Raw genomic sequence first — 16,394 nt, forward strand, 5'->3', positions numbered from 1 at the left:
GTGCTGTTGTACACAGAGAGGTCTGTTTCAGAGTATTTGTCAGTTAATGTATGTATCTAGTTGTATATCTGAATAATGTATACTGTAAACACTCCGCAGCTGGTGTGTCAGTCACATCAGTACTCACATGAAAGGACTCTGCCTGTCCATACTTGGCCCTGATCTTTGGCTCTCGGATGGTTGCGAGGTTGGTCCCGCTCACTGTCAGCAGAGTTCCACCACTGTGAAACAAGAAGCGAGCAGATATATATTATCTGCCTCAATCACATGAAGATTACTGCAGTGAGCAGTCACGTTCATATGATTCATTGAAATGAAGTGATATATGCTGGATAGATGGATGATAGTCACCCAGAGGTTTAGACAACAGATAGAATGCTGAATGGACAGGTTCTTACATGCCGTTTTTCTATTCTATCCGAGCACTCAAAGCACTTTATACAACTTGCCTCATTCAAAAACGCACTTTTTTAATGCAAGTGCTTACTATCACATTCACAGAGCAACCAGGGTTAGTATCTTGCCTAAGGATATTTGGAATGTAGACTGGAGCAGCTAGAAATCAAACCACCAACCTTCTTCTCAGCAGATGACCTGCTCTACCTCTTGAGCTACAGACTCTCCTGGTTGAATAGTGAGAAACTTAAAGTGACTTCTGCTCTCTTAAAGCAAGACCACAATCCATAACGTTAACTATATTCTACCACAAATATGTTGTTTTGAATAGCTGCTCATTTGTTTATATTTTGCTATATAAAGAAAAATCTTGTCATTTTTAAAGTGGTCTTGATAGTATACCTGATCAGTTTACCCATTTAACTCTGTTGTATGAATAATTCAAGAATAAAAAAGGCACCTAACTCAAGGGATTAACTAACATTGTGTCTAAACATAAAAATGAGCAATTTAATTTTTAAATTATATCTTTAGCTGATTCTCTATCTACTGTTTGCTGTTGTAGCTCAGGAACAACAGCAAGGGTCCACAGCTGTGTTTAAAACACAGTGGATGCTCTGTCAGGTTTGGGGCTGCCTTTCAGCCAATGGTGTTGGACATCTTGTCAAAATCAATTGAGTTATAAAAGCAGAAAACATCAGATTTTGATCCATCAAACAATAAAATTGGAAAAGCTATCACTAAACACTATCACTCATGAATTGACCTCCACCTAATGTTGAACCCTGGACTTCATTGTTATTAAAGAAGCGCGGGATCATCTTTACAGAAGATGGAACAAAAGGCAGCTGACATCCAAAGAAAGGTCCTTTGAGAAGCGTGACGAACCACTTAAAGAAAAGATAAGGAAGCTTGCCTAAGAGAGTTCACACTGTGTTGAAGAATTGGGCCCAAACCATTGTTTGGGACTTTACTAGTTTAATGACGGTACACATTACAGTGAACACTTTACAGAGACACGGTGCAGCAAGACTGTATTTTGCTAATTGGAAGTTTAAATTATTCAACAAATGTTTTTCATGATGTTCAAAGAAAGTGTATCCCAGGCAACACACTGCTTAATCCAAAAATATATTTATTTTCACTTATTACTATGATGTTAGTCTAATTCCTTCAAGGCAAATTTGATTAACATGAAAAATTATTTAAGGAGCAGAATTAATACTGACATTTGCAGGAACATTTTTTTCCCCTCCCTTCTTAAAACGGTGCAGTTCGGCACCACTTTCCAGCTTTTTTGTTAAACACTTCGAAAGCTTTCATGAAATGTTGGAACAGTTTGACTACTTTCTATTAATTACAGAAAGTTTGCTCCAAGCTTAGGGTAGAGTACCATGGGCACCAGGGAGGATTTCGAAAAACATCTTTATAGGGGAATTTACAACACAAAATTAAAAAAGGAGAAACAGAATTTAAGATCCACTATAGCAGGGGTGGGGAACTAAAGGCCTCGAGGGCCGGTGTCCTGCAGGTTTTAGATGTGTCCTTGATCCAACACAGCTCATTTAAATGGCTAAATGACCTCCTCAACATGTCTTGAAGTTCTCCAGAGCCCTGGCAATGCCAAAACTAATCATTTGATTCAGGTGTGTTGACCCAGGGTGAGATCTAAAACCTGCAGGACACCGGCCCTTGAGGCCTGGAGTTTCCCACCCCTGTACTATACATACAAATCTATCTACAGTCACAGTGTTTGCCTTGAGCAGGTGTACTGGACTGAATACAGTAAATCGCCATGGCAGAATTTAGCTGAACTGCCAGGCGTAATTTTTGATACTGTCGGTGCAGTTTCCTGTTTAAGAAATGTTTGTTAAGTTTAAGTTATTTTAAAAATTCTTTATTTTTCGCCATGTCTGACGATGCTTGTTGGTGTCAAGCAATGTCTATCTGGTGGCCAATATTCAACTGCATCTCTTTTTGCTGTTATCCAAAGTGATTGGTGGTCTTCTCGTGATGACCCTCAATGCGAGAGAGTCATGAAGTTCATGGAAAATATAAAACCTTTATCACAGAGGGCTCTTGCCACCTGTAAAGGGAATGGAGTTAGCCTTACATTTTCACAGCTACGCTTAAATTGGATTTAGAAGGTTTTTTCAAATCTTTCTTACCTTCTCAACGCTCACCTTGTTTTGCAGTTGCAGTTTGTGCACCTGTGTGCTGTCTTCCTCTAGAAGATCAGCGCTTTCACCGCTGCTGGGCTATCTGTGCTACTGAGAGATATTTTTTCTAAGACCCACTATCATGTGTCTTTCTACAAGATTCTCACAGTCTAGAGGGGTTTGTATTGTAGTTCCTATCACTGCTGTCTGAAATAAAAGGCTGGAATAAAACCATGTATTTTGAAGAAATCACAAACATCGTATACCTCCCTAACCACACATGGATGCTAAGGTATTTTTGCAAACCCAAAAACACAGATATCCACAGGATATTTCTATACCATGGTGAATTCTCTAGTTCAACTAGCCAGTGATAAAAGTAAAAACTTCTCAGGGTCTTTTTGTGTGGCTGGCTTGTTGCAGAATCTAATACACCTAATTCTCTCACTCAGAGATTCCCAAGCCTCACTGCTGCCTCTGCTATCTACACCTAAAAGACAAGTGTTTTTCAGATTTACTCTCTGTTGCTTGGGAATATTTGGTGGTATCAACTCTGTCGGGGGAAACTGCTGAGGAAGGGATTTGCTTCATTGCCCCTACACTCTTTTCCCCCTGTTCTTCGATCTTGGAAAGATTTAACCCAAAGAACAACTTGAAACAAAGATATTTTGGTGTGTCTTGATCAGTCGTCTTTGCAGACTTATAAGCCCTGGGGTTTTAGCAGCAGATGGCCAATAAAACTGTAAGGCTTTCCCTGTTCCTTCTCCCATTACCCTTGCTATCTTACTGCAAATCTTCCATGATCCAAGGTAACGGTTGGTTTTCACAAATCCAAAGATTTTGTGAGTACTCAAGGTGATGAGCTTCTCACAATAAATATCCTTTTGACTTTTTATTATTTGACAAGAAGAGAAGGAATATATTCACTAATTTTAGCTTTTGACGGTGACTTTAAACTCTCAGTGCATGCTAAGATGACAATCTTTCCCGTCTCTGAACCAGACAACATGCAACATTTTCCATGTCCTGTGTACCCACTAAGGAAGGCAGGATCTTGTCTATCTAGATTCTTAGCCATCTAAATCATGGTAGTTTTGAGAGCTTGAAGAGAATGTAACAGGACTTCTTTAGTTTTTTGTTTGCTTTAAGACATTTCCCACTAGATGGAACGTGACTCCTAGAACTTTCTGCTATGCCTACTACAAGGTAATAGGGGTTTATTACCCTGAAGTCTCCACCAGTTGTTTTAGAACTGAAGAAGTCTCTTGAATGAGAGGTGAAGCTCTGAAGGCAGGCTCTTCCTATGTTAGTATGAACAGCAGTTCAGTGAGGGGAAGTTAAGGGCTTCCTGCAGGATTAGACAATTGATCATGGCAGCACATCCACAGGATATAATAAATACCATATAGCCAGACACAAATTCTGTCATAGTGTTACAGAATTCACTGAGGCATTGGACAAACCTTAGTCCCTCGCCTCGAGTACTTGAGTGCACGCTCCACCATGCACCAGAGCACATTTCATCTGGTGGGTTACCACATATTAACATTGATTTCTGCAATACCAAGGTGTTTTTTTCAAAGTCAGCATTAAACTGACACTTATCCAGAATGACTTGGCGTACAAGCACCAACAGCAGAATGAACAACACGGTGAAAAGAAGCAGAGACAGAACCTGTTAATATCTTAGGACGACAGTCTGGCTGGCTAACAAGAGACATTCATCTCTCACTCTAATCCAGCGAGACTTACAATAGCGGCAAACGGTAATGATAGGGTGAGACAGGGAGTAAATGATAAAGGTAGACGTACCATCTCTTGCATTGTAGGTATATAAAAGGCTTCGAGCCTGGCTATTCTTCTCAGCTTCTCAGAGTCTTTTTTTCTCTTTTGGCAGGTTGCCCATTACTCGCTTAGGATACCTGATCTCATCCATTCTTTGGATAACACTATCATGTTTAATACGCGATTATAGGTGTTATGGGAAGCATAAAGCCTCTGACTTGTATTTTGACAGCTGACAAAGGTACCAATATTTTTCTGATTGCTCACACTTTTACAAAGAATTCACATTAACTCTTTTTTTCGTAATCCAGTATTCGTGTCATTTCTTCTACAGCACTGTACTCTTCAAGAGCCAAATTCGTCTTAAGTAACTGGAAGCGAGACACTTCAATTCACTATGGATGGGTGCCATGAAACTCTGAAACTCTGCCAGTGTAGTAAAATTAATTTTGTACAAATCAAGTTTGTTCTGTTGAGCAGACTCTAATTAATGTTAAAAAATTTAAGTAGGAAACTTCCATCTAACCTATTTTAATGATTTTTTTTAATCTTCTTCATTCCACTTTGAATAGAAATTAGTTTCTGTGTCACGGCCACAGACTGATCTCTCAGCATATTGGTTTGGACAACTGCTTTACAGTTAAATGATTAATGTTGTTGTGTCATATATTAATATATTTTCTATATTATATATTTATTTATGTTTAGCTTAAGACCTCATGAATGCAAGATAGTCCAAAGCATCATAATAATCTGGGGCTCTGAAACACTGTTGCATAAGCAGTGCCCCAGTACCTTCAGTATACATTATATATAACATGAACCACGCTTAGCTAACATAAGGAACAAGTGACCTGGCATATTATTACTGTGGTCTTTACAAGGCAGATGAAGACACCTAAGAAAGGAGCCCAGAGGATATTCAAAGAAGCAGATTTTTTTAATTAGCTGTTAAAGTTTGTGCTACAAATGCAGCACAGGAGCAGACAGACTGCACTTCTGTCCTCCCCTCTCCTCTGCTGCCGTCCTCTTCAGCTTGATGTGTATTTGCTCTGAAGCCTTCTGTCCCTGTTGCTCCTATCTTTGTCTAAGTGAGTCTCTTTAGCTCAGGTACATGCTTCGGGGAACAGACAACAAGACCATCAGAATAAACTCCCACAGGTAGCTTGGGAAATCCAGCTACTGCGGTTAGTCTTTCTCTCTGCCTGTTCATCCTTCTCTTGTTTTCTCTGGACTCCTTTCCTTTTTGACTACTTTTCATTTTCTCTAGCATTTTCTGTCACTGTCCGGCAGTAAGGGGAGGATCGGAACAGTTTTTCAAGATTTTGTTTGTGCAGCAGTAAATGATTTTTTCAAACTTGTTTGCAAGTTGAAACTGAACACTGAAGCACACGTGTAAGGCTCAGTCAAGCTACTCTGTAACGGTAAGTTAACAGAGAGTCAAATGGAGAAATCTGCTAAATTTTATTGTGTTGAACAATCCATTTTTGCTAACCCTCCTATGTTGGGTAAATGTACCTGGAAAAGGTCGCCTTCGTTTACAGCAGACTGCAGTCGATGGTATACATACGCCTCTGTGCACCGTGCATGCACCTCTCAGTAAACTACAGCTTAGTGGTGATTTAGTGAGTGTTAGCCGATCAGCCTGCTTCTTCCCTGAAAACTGTGGAAATCTGTTAGTTACCAGACCAATCACAAGATTTTCAGTGCAGCACTGTATACCTCTTTGCTGCTCTTTGCCAGTTTATCCTAGTGATTGCCAGCAACCTGCAGCAACCACTGGCCAACCAGCTAAGGAATACAGCTTTCTCTAGCAACCAGTCATTTGCAGGAAGTCGCCCAATGGTCTCTGTGTGGCTGGGAAAAAATGTGCAACTGGTAGCAAATGTTACTGACTGACTAAAACACCATACAAACCCAAGAAGAAAAAGTAAAAGCAATTAAAGATCCACTGCTCCTAACTAGTATAAAATTTCAAAAGTGTGCACAATCAGTCCTACAAGAGTTTGTAGAAAATAGCAAAATAGCCTCAGGTAGCTTTCAGGATTCTGATTTTTGAGTCCTTCCAACAAGATAGTTGAGCGCTTGCACTTTTGAGAATTCCCAACAAGTGCTCTTCTTGACTTTATACACACAAGTGACATTTTACAAATGCTCACCTCGCAGCCCGGCTGCTGTGCTGGTGGCTTGGCATGGACAAACTTTGGCGTGCTACTTCCTGGTGTGACCTTTTTGCTCGTAATTAAGTTGTTGACTAAGCACACACACGTTTAGCCTTGACAGCTACCACTTTCCACAGTTACCATGAAGCAGCTATATTGGAGTAGAAGTGCTCATCAGTTTTGCTCAAAGGCACAGTGGCAGTACTCGATGAAGGAGTGGCAAGCCTCCGAGCCATCTGCTGTATTTACTCTCTGTTTGAGAAAGAAATCTGAATATTTTGTTCCAAAATTGCTTCTCTAACCTCTACCACTACCCAAATAAATCTCCCCCAGTATCCCAGATGAGTACTCATTGATTTATTTTTGAAGTGCTCTGTCTTTGTCCTAAATGGAATATCATCAGCCAAGCACAATGGTAATGCACTCTCTCTCTCTGCACCCCTGCTCTCTTTCTCTTTTATCCACTCTCGCTATCATCTCCCAAGCACAATGATAATGCTCCCCAGGCGTGCATGTAGCCGCACAAAGGCAGACAATAAGGCAGATACGAACGGATATACTATCACATCTTACTGGTTCTTTTTACTTTCTACCTAAAGCGACACGTGACGCCGATCGCTGGCTGAAATTCATCAGTCAAATTAAAGCTCCTACTGGTTGGAAGCGCCACACGCACTTTTGTCTATCGCAGTTTGCTTGCTGTTTCCGAGGTGCATGAGTTGTTTTGTGGTTTTCTGAACCAGATGGAGGAGGGATCTGGGGCCAAACATCAGGGACTCTGGGAATCAGCGGGGCGTCTGCGTGTATGTGTGCGCGCACGCCTCTTGTTTGCGTGGGATCATCACTCCTGAGTGAGCTTGCTGAAGTAGAACCCCCGTTTTGAGCTTTTACACACACATTCACAGAGGCACCCTCGCAGTGGGTGGGAAGGGCAGTGATTGGGCCTCAGCTGCTTCCTTGGCTGGCCCTACTGGGCAAAAGGGAACCGGGCAGGATTCATCAACACTTTTCTCTAACAAGCTCTGCATCTATCTCCTACAATCTGCTGATGAGTAACAACAGGGAAGGAAGGGAGGAGCACAGAAGGAGCAAGAGACAAGAACAGGTAAAAAAAAAAAAAAAAAGGGGGTAAAAAAAAAAGAAAAAAGGCATCACTGCTGCCTATTTAAATATCAAAATGAATTTCAATCAAAGAGAATGAGAAAATGTTGCTCAGCACTGACTGGACATAAAGGAACAGGGCTTTGTGAAAGGAAATAAAGTACTACCTTATAAAGTTTAACCACAGCCAAAAAACAGGTTATTTTTAACTGACCGTTTTTAACCACACAGCTCTCAGAGTTAAACTGCACAAAAACCCAGTAAGTGCCATTCATCAGTGTGTATTTCGGCTGGCGATAAAAATCGGCACAATATGCTTCCCACATAGGATTAAAAACCTGTGATTAGTTCAAGTAACACCAAACTCAAACAACCTCCCACAGAGAAATAAATCTTAGCTGTAGGGCTGCCACGATTAGTCGACTAGTGACGATTACGGCGACTATCAAAATCGTCGACGACCGATTTAATAGTTGATGCGTAGTTTGAAGCTTTGTAAGATCCAAACAAAAGACGCAGGAATAAGTAGTAGGATTTAAGAGTGTAATAACGGACTGAAACAGAAGATGGCAGCACTGCATGTACAAGGATGCCAGCTGCCGTTAAAACCCCGAAGAAGAAGAAGTAGCTCTGTCCCAGAATTCATAGCGCAGCCCAGCTCAGTTTCCAACAATGGCGGCAGCTAGTTAGTTTTAATATTACTCTTATTATTCTTTCTGGGTCACAAAATAAACATATTTGCAGGCGAGAATGTAGCTGTGTAGACCTCAAATATCTGCTCAGTTTATCAAGACACCACATATTTTCAAAAGCGCTCTGACGTTTTCGGAGACGTCTGTTACCCACTAGCTCGATAGCTAGCCGGTGGCAGATCGTTTTCAAACCCACCGCCGTCTTTTGCTACTCAGGTTAAGCATATATAAGTCACTTAGATAACTTCAAAATGGTATTGTTTGGCTTTTTTTTGGTATATTATTTGTTCCTGAGTAAATCGGTTTAGGGCTGTTCGATATAACGATATATATAAGTTTCGTATAAGTATATACGAAACTTATATCGTATATATATATATATATACGATATAAGTTCTCTCTTTCTCTTATATTTAATATAACCACACTACAGACAGACAAGCGCCTGTTTTTATGCGTTGTGGTTACTAGTGATGGGTCGTTCGCGAACGAAATGGCTCTTAGAGCCGACTCTTTGAAGTGAACGACGCGAGCCGGCTCCTTATTGGGAGCCGTGAGTTTTTTTTTTTTCTTTCTCTCACCCTCTCTCTCGCCCTTTTTTCCGCTTAACTCCGCATGCGCGGCCTGTACTTTGCGCTGGGCAGAGGGGGGGAGGGGCGTTAGTTACACTCGCAGTAGCACAGGAGCAGAGCCAGAGAGAAAGAGAGTGAGGGACAACAACGTCACATTAGAAAGGTATAGTAATCATCCACTATTTTCAGTTGCAGATGATAAAGGATTCAGAAATCATGCAGGCCCGTATGACAGAGAATGTGCATCTTCTTTTTGTTTTAATATTTTAATTTATATTTAATTGTGTTGTGGTTTGCAGTGTTTTGTGTTGTTTCACGTTAAATTTGTTTAAAAGGAAAAAGCTGAAAATTTAAATAGTTAAAAGTTTAAAATGTAAATAGTTGTTTTTTGTATTATATGATGTATTATTACATTTTATGTGGAGTGAATAAATAAAGTATATTTATGGTGGACCTTAGAGACAAAGCACGTACAAACTCCAAACACGTACAAACTCCTAAGTATGTACAAACTCCAAAATGCGTAAAAAATCCAAAACACGTAAAAACTCAGAAGCGCGTACAAACTCCAAAACACGTAAAAACTCAGAAGCACGTACAAACTCCAAAACACGTAAAAACTCAGAAGCATGTACAAACTCCAAAACATGTAAAAACTCAGAAGCACGTACAAACTCCAAAACACGTAAAAACTCAGAAGCATGTACAAACTCCAAAACATGTAAAAACTCAGAAGCACGTACAAACTCCAAAACACGTACAAATGACAACAGAAGTGCTCCAGGTTTCTAGGGTGCAGTGTTGAGGTTTTGTTACCTAGTGGCTACACAAGCCAGGAAGTATTAACAACCGGATTTGGTGTGTGGTAGTAACAGGTAAATTAACTTTTTTTGTTAAATTATTTGAATAAATATGAGTGCTTGTCTATAACTACACAAACAATACACACATGTTTTCAATTGTGTAATTTAAGTGATCTGGGTAGCTCTGTTTTGGAAGTTCAGTAAACGCTAGAAATGTGTTTTGGAGTTTGTATATGCTTTAGAGTTTGTACGTGCTTTGTCTCTAGGGGCCATATATAAACATATATAAATAAAACCACTTTTTTTACATTAGTAATTCCTTTTCTGCATAATTTTATATTATTGTTAATGATTAAATAATTAAAGCAACAAAACAACCTGAAGAGCCGGTTCGGAGCCGAAAGAGCCGGCTCTTTTTAGTGAGCCGAGCCGAAAGAGCCGGATCTCTAAAAAGAGCCGGAAATCCCATCACTAGTGGTTACTGGTTAGCAACAACGACGGTAACACCATCACGTGTCCGCTTGTTTATGTTCCACATAAACCTTTCACAATAAAGCTCAAGATCCTGTTGAGACTTTTCAAAATAAACTGAATCACGCGAAAGAGCAGATTATTTACGGATGAGAAATAAAAAAGAGCCACCAGGTGCTAAAAATAAACCTAAACTCAAACGTTAGAACAGGCTTTTCCCCGCAGCACGGCGTGTAATAAATGCTCACAAAGAAAACGGTGGCCGTTACAACTTATGTCTAAAAATGTATAATTTCATGCATCGGTTAAAACACTCGACTCCAGCTGCATGACGCGCAGCTGAAAACACTTCCCGCAAGTCGAGCTGCCAGAGATTCACAGAATTTACAGAAAATGTTACATTTTTGTGATTTATATCGTTATCAGGACGATAGATTTCTTATATCGGGATATGAGATTTTAGTCATATCGCACAGCCCTAAATGGGTTTGGTTGAGATTAAAGTTATAGTTTTTACACAGCTGAATAAACGTCAAGCAGACAACTGATTAACAGAAGTGTGAGATGCTCGAGAATATACGCCGGTTTCCAGTTATATTTTAGATAGCAAGGAGTTTATTAAACTTCACCGAAACAATCTGCAAATTTCATTAAAATTTTATAAACTATCATCTTGTCTTTATTTTTAGTTAGCACATACTAATGATAGTTATATAAGAGCAGATGCATGCTGGTGCAATAAGCTGTACGTTGTACGTCCAATGGATGAGTGATCTGATTAGTCGACTAATCGCAAAAATAATCGGTGACTAGTCGACTATCAAAATAATTGTTTGTGGCAGCCCTACTTAGCTGTAATGGAGTTCCGGAAAAACCACAAGGGTGAGAGTGAGTTGTTTCTACTAGCCTAAGTATCCATCATAAAACCCAATAAGTGCATGTGTCTGCCCCGTTTGACAGTAAATCTACTTTAATGTGAAATGGTTTGCTTGTGTGCATCTTCCCCAGCGATGCTGCTGTCATGTTCAGTGCCGAGTAGTGGAGCAGAGTCTTTATTTATTTAGCCGCTGTGTGAAAGGCTGTGGAAATCTGCGCATCGTTTGCATTACTTCTCACTCATCGTTAGCAGATAAGTATTAGACGCCACTTCAATCAACCAATCAAAATCAAGCCATTAATGACCCACTTTACACGATGAGCTTAAACTCTTCTGTTTTTAGATAAACCGTGCTGCCGCTGCCTCGCTCGAGCCAGATGAAAAACCTCCGGAGGCACCGTCAATTTACCTCCATCTAAACTAGCTGTCAGAGCTCTCATCCTGCATTTAACTCTGCTCCGACTGCTTCGAGAACACTTCCTCAAATTTGCCAGCGCGATGCTTCTGGAGCACAGGAGTAGTGCAAAAAGCCAAACTGTAATTTCTTTCAGCTGCTAGCTGCTGAGATTATCCAGCCAACATTTATTCGGGATCTGAACTAGACAAAAGTCCAGCATGAAAAAATATTTAGGATCAGTTTTATTATTAATGTCCCCACAGGACCTCTTCGGAACCACTTGGATATATTCTAGGAGCAACATCTTTGTTTCTATCCCTTGAAAAAAAAATGCTGCTTACTCAAATTGTAAACTTACAAACACAACACATTAGCTTACCTGGCAATGCTCCAGTCAGGTTCAATCTTCAGAACAGTGGGGTCTTCTGTGTAGTTAAACTTGACTTCTGGATTTCTGAGCTCTGCGTCATCGATGTCCACCAAGACTGGGGCACTGCCCGAGGCCAGTCCAGCTGGTGTAACGCATACTATCTCACGGGCATTCCTCCTGGACGGACAGAAGGAGGAAAAGCTGACGGAAATCGATTCCAGCCCAAGGACAAGTCTCAGCAAAGTAGAGAGCAAATTATATAACTAATGTCAACATGCTCAAATCAAGGGCTGTATTTTCACATTTCCATTTGCCAGGCTCTGAAAAGATAAAACCTATTTCACCAGAAAAGGTGGCAACCCTTCTTCTGACAGAATAAAGTTTCCGATTGCAGGAATTTTCTAATTAATAAAGAATTATTGGACAAGAACACATATAGAGGGAATAAAAGAGAAGTAAAATTAGGTTTGAGAAGGAAAGTATTCACATCTAACAGGGGAAAAATCTTAGCAGCACCCTAGCAAGCAGCTAGAAGTGCCTAATCACTCAGAACTATAGAATAAAGAATTGTAATAATGAAGAGGCAATGATTTCTTTCTTGTGCCAGGACATTTATTTCATACCGAGGTTCGAGCAGAAGAGATGACATATTAAATGACTTTTTCTTCTAATTACCAATGTCTGTCCTGTGAAGCCAATTAATCTCATGCTCTTTAACTCATCTTGTAAACTGCCTGATTAGATCATTCTGCTTATAACTAGAGCACTTCAGCTCACAAAATAAGCCAAGTCCTGCTGTTTGATCATCTTGACGGCCTCCTGGAACACACGAATCAGAGTTCACAACTTGAGCTTTTATGTGTGAGGCCAAGACAGAGCAAATGTATAGTTGGAACTATCTGTTGCCACTGACACAACTGGGATTAAAGACTGTATGTCAGTCTATCAAGTGGCAACCTACAGGGCTAAAAAAAAAAAAAAGCTAACACTTAAGTGTCAAAAACGACAGCTCCTTTGAGAATGGCCACTTGAGAAAAGCTCAATAAGCAGGTCAATCCGCATAGAGTCACATTACAAAAATGCCTAACTTAACAGCAGAAATTAAATAACTACAGTCTGGATAGAATAAAAATCTTTGTCTCTTTAGCTGATTTGCTAAAGACTGCATGGTTGGTGGGGGTGGTATTAAAGTTATACTTTAATACAAATAACAGACTGAGTGGGCAGGCTGAGTTATAAGTGGTTGCTGAAAGAGTCAGGCTATAGCTGCTAACTGTCTGCTAGGCCTCACCTCACTTAATCTGAGGTGTTTGTATTGTTGGAGCAGTTATTTAACTAATAACATGGCATAGGATGTGGTCTATTATTTTAACAGCACGGGTCGAAAAACTTTGTAGTGTGTCTAATTCTAGTGTTTTATTCATATGTTCTGTATGTAGCTTGCTAACATTAGCTAACTTAGCACGCCACCCTCTTATTTATGATATATTTACACTAAAGGATAAACAGTGGCTGTAAACAAAATTATTCCAAACTTGTGCAATGAACTTGTGTTCTTGTTAACTTAGAACAGCTGCTCCAAAGACTGGGACCAGATCTACGAGCACTCGCAGTCAGGTGCTGTTAAAGGTGTTGCACACTCAGCTGATCAGCTGGTTGCCGCAGCTACTTGCAGTCAATCGCCAAATGAAAGAAAAAAAAAATCTGAATAAAAAAAAAAAAATCAATGCAATTACCAGGCAACAAAGGATTTTTTTTTCTTAGTCCAGTGTCTTAAAAGGACCTGCCTTCCCGGTACATTTATCGGTAGTGGCACACCAAAACTCCAGGGTCAATTACCCAAGTCAATAAGCAGCAGTAGCACAAAACTTCTTAGTTTCCCCAATTTACTTTGTCATGCCAGCAAATATGTACCTTCATGGAAGCATAACAAGAAGGCCAAAATGTTGGCATGTTTGTTGGCATAACAAAATAAATAGCGGAAAGTGAGATTTGTCACTATATGCTGGAATATTCATAGTCAGAAGGAGGATGCTGTTCTATTTTTATTTTAATATGACAGAGCCGTTAAATATTCTCATTTGTCATTTAAAACCCCCCAAAAAACTACAACTGACATTTCAAACGGTCTACATGACTACAAAATTTGGTGATGTTATGTATGTCCATCCTTTATATACAGCCTGTCTGAAGACAGCATTTAGGTAACTGCAACAACTCTGTGAGTCCTTACCCTTGGTATTTGCACTGCTTTATTTTAGTCCTGTTGGAAATACGATCAGATCTTGTGGCTCGTGGAAGTGCAGTTGACTTCAAGCGACAAGGGAAACGATAGCACAGATAATGCCTCCATTCAGGGCGGATTTTTTTCTTCCTTCTGTGTGGACTGCACTTGTACTTGGGTGCAATCTGATCAACCACCTCCCTCATCCAGATGATACACCCAGATTTAGATTATTATTACTAGATTATTAGTAGATTATGATTATTATTATGTTTAAGACTAACTAAAGCACCTACTTTTTTTACATTTAAAAAAATGATCTCAACAATCAATAGTACCAGTGACGAACACTACAATCCAAAATATTATTTTAAAGCCAAAATAACACTTTGGATTGCAGCCTCGTGCAGTCCTCAGTAGATACATTATCTAATATGTATTTAGCACAGTTAAGCGGTGGCTGCTTTTGTACAGTACAGTACACGTGTATAAGAAAGTATGTGAGCGCACTTCAATTTGGTGTTGCAGAATCTATTGTGCCTCTTTATATCTCAGCAGCCACACAGGGAGGGAGAGTGTGAGGAAAAAGAAAAAAAAGGATAGAGAATCTACGATATCCAGTCTCCTGAGTCCCCCGGCCTGTAACCATAGCAACCCCATTCAGAAAGAACCCATGCCCCAGCAATCTTCACAAGATGCCACAAACACGGTCCCACAGTTAGGGTGTGACAGATAAAGACAGAGTTGAGGTGAGCAAACAGTCGCGGTGAAGTGGAGTCTGCGGGATTACCGTGAGGACGAAGCGACTGGTGTGACATCAAAGCTAGCGTACGCTCGCTTCAATAGAGATTAGCTATTTGAGGCTAATCCATACATTTGACATGCAAGCAACTGTGGTGATAGTTTGGACGTTTTTTTTCTCTCCATGCAGTAGATTAAGGAAAGCCTGCGTGAGCGCAGACAAAGAGCTGCTGAGTGTCTGCGAGCAACAAGCATGCACACACGCTTAATACAACACACACACACAGAAATAAACCCAGTCTGACATACTGGTTACATGTTTGCACGTGCATGTAATATCTTTATGATAATGCTATTTTTTTTTCTTTTGCAATACACCACAAAACAAATCTTCAGACAGAGAATGCTTATTTATGCACATATTTCCTTTAAGCTTTATCTGTTTGTTTTTCCCATCATCCTCAGCATTTTCAGCTCAGAGTGTAAATTTATTTTTACCACGTTAAGCATCACTCAGTTTTCCTTAGGGGGTTAGTTTAATACATTTTAAATTTATAGCAACAATAAAAAAAAAAGGAGTCTTACTTTTTGAACTGGCATGGCAGCGGTCCTATGCTGACAGATACGTAGCTGCCCGCATTGAGGTAGCTCCCCTCGATGGTGACACGAGTTCCCCCTGAAATGGGCCCCTGGGACGGCTGGATACGTGTGAAAAAGGGAGTCTGCAAAGAAGAGAGGGAAAAAAATTCAATATAAATATTCTAGTTTTTATCAACTCATTTAGTCCACTATTTAATTGTGTTTCAGCAGTGGGAGCATCTCTTAACTTGTCACGGCCCTCATGGAGCGGCTAACATAACAAAAGAGTTATTGAAGTCTCCTCGCCAGGATCCTTACCACAAAGGTGAACGGCCGCGGCGACAGGGCTCTGTAGTCGTTGACGCAGTCTCTCACACACACCTCCACCTGAGCCTCTTGGACCCTGTAGCCGGTTGCGTCGTTCAGCAGACACACTATTCTGTTCACAGAGAGAGAAGTTGAAGCAGATGCTTCTTTATTCCTCATTTTGTCACATATTCACAGTATGTAGTGCAGTGCAGTGCAAAAACAAGTGAATGGTCAGTCACGTGGTCACAGTAGGCTTTATGCAGACACCAAAATGCTTCAGACAATAGATCTCAATCTACAGTTCAGGAGTGGTGAAAGACAGTAAAAAAAGGGAAAAATGTATCTGACTAGGGAGTGGTGCAGAGATGTCAGGAATAATATGTAGAATAACTGATGTGTGTGTAATATTTGAATAGAGATGCCCTCTATCTCAACATGCATCATTTCCCAACTAACTGCACTTCAGAGAGACTGTTTGATCTGCATGAACTCAATTCCTCAGCCGTGTAGGACCCTGCAGAGGAGTAAATGTCAGTATAGAGGGATGAGAAAAATAAAGGAAAGCGCATATGTAGAGAGTAATGGAGAGGAACGACAGATGGAATTTACAAACGCAAAAAAAAAGAAAGCCTGATGTCACTATCTTTTCAGCTGCTGAACGCGGATGCACCTATACACAAATGTGTTCTGGTTGACATTTTTTCCTGTCCTTTGATTGGGCAGGATCAGAGAGGCACAAGCTGCAGCTTCCTCTTT

The 16,394-nt window shown here is 40.3% G+C and overlaps 1 protein-coding gene across 3 annotated transcripts in view; it reads right to left on the reverse strand.

Annotated features, from left to right (window-relative positions):
- The window catches only part of LOC146494956 (plexin-A1-like), a 306,263-nt gene that overhangs the window by 60,396 nt on the left and 229,473 nt on the right, over positions 1-16,394 (reverse strand). For all 3 annotated transcript variants that reach the window (XM_085145283.1, XM_085145280.1, XM_085145281.1), the window contains exons 14-17: positions 15,648-15,768; positions 15,336-15,472; positions 11,795-11,962; positions 128-221 (exon numbers count right to left, since the gene is read on the reverse strand). In XM_085145283.1, the coding sequence (XP_085001409.1) occupies positions 128-221; positions 11,795-11,962; positions 15,336-15,472; positions 15,648-15,768 (520 nt within the window). The remainder of the gene's footprint in view (positions 1-127; positions 222-11,794; positions 11,963-15,335; positions 15,473-15,647; positions 15,769-16,394) is intronic.

The sequence above is a fragment of the Neolamprologus multifasciatus genome, chromosome 20, assembly GCF_963576455.1.
Source record: "Neolamprologus multifasciatus chromosome 20, fNeoMul1.2, whole genome shotgun sequence".
NCBI classification, from domain to species: Eukaryota; Metazoa; Chordata; class Actinopteri; order Cichliformes; family Cichlidae; genus Neolamprologus; species Neolamprologus multifasciatus.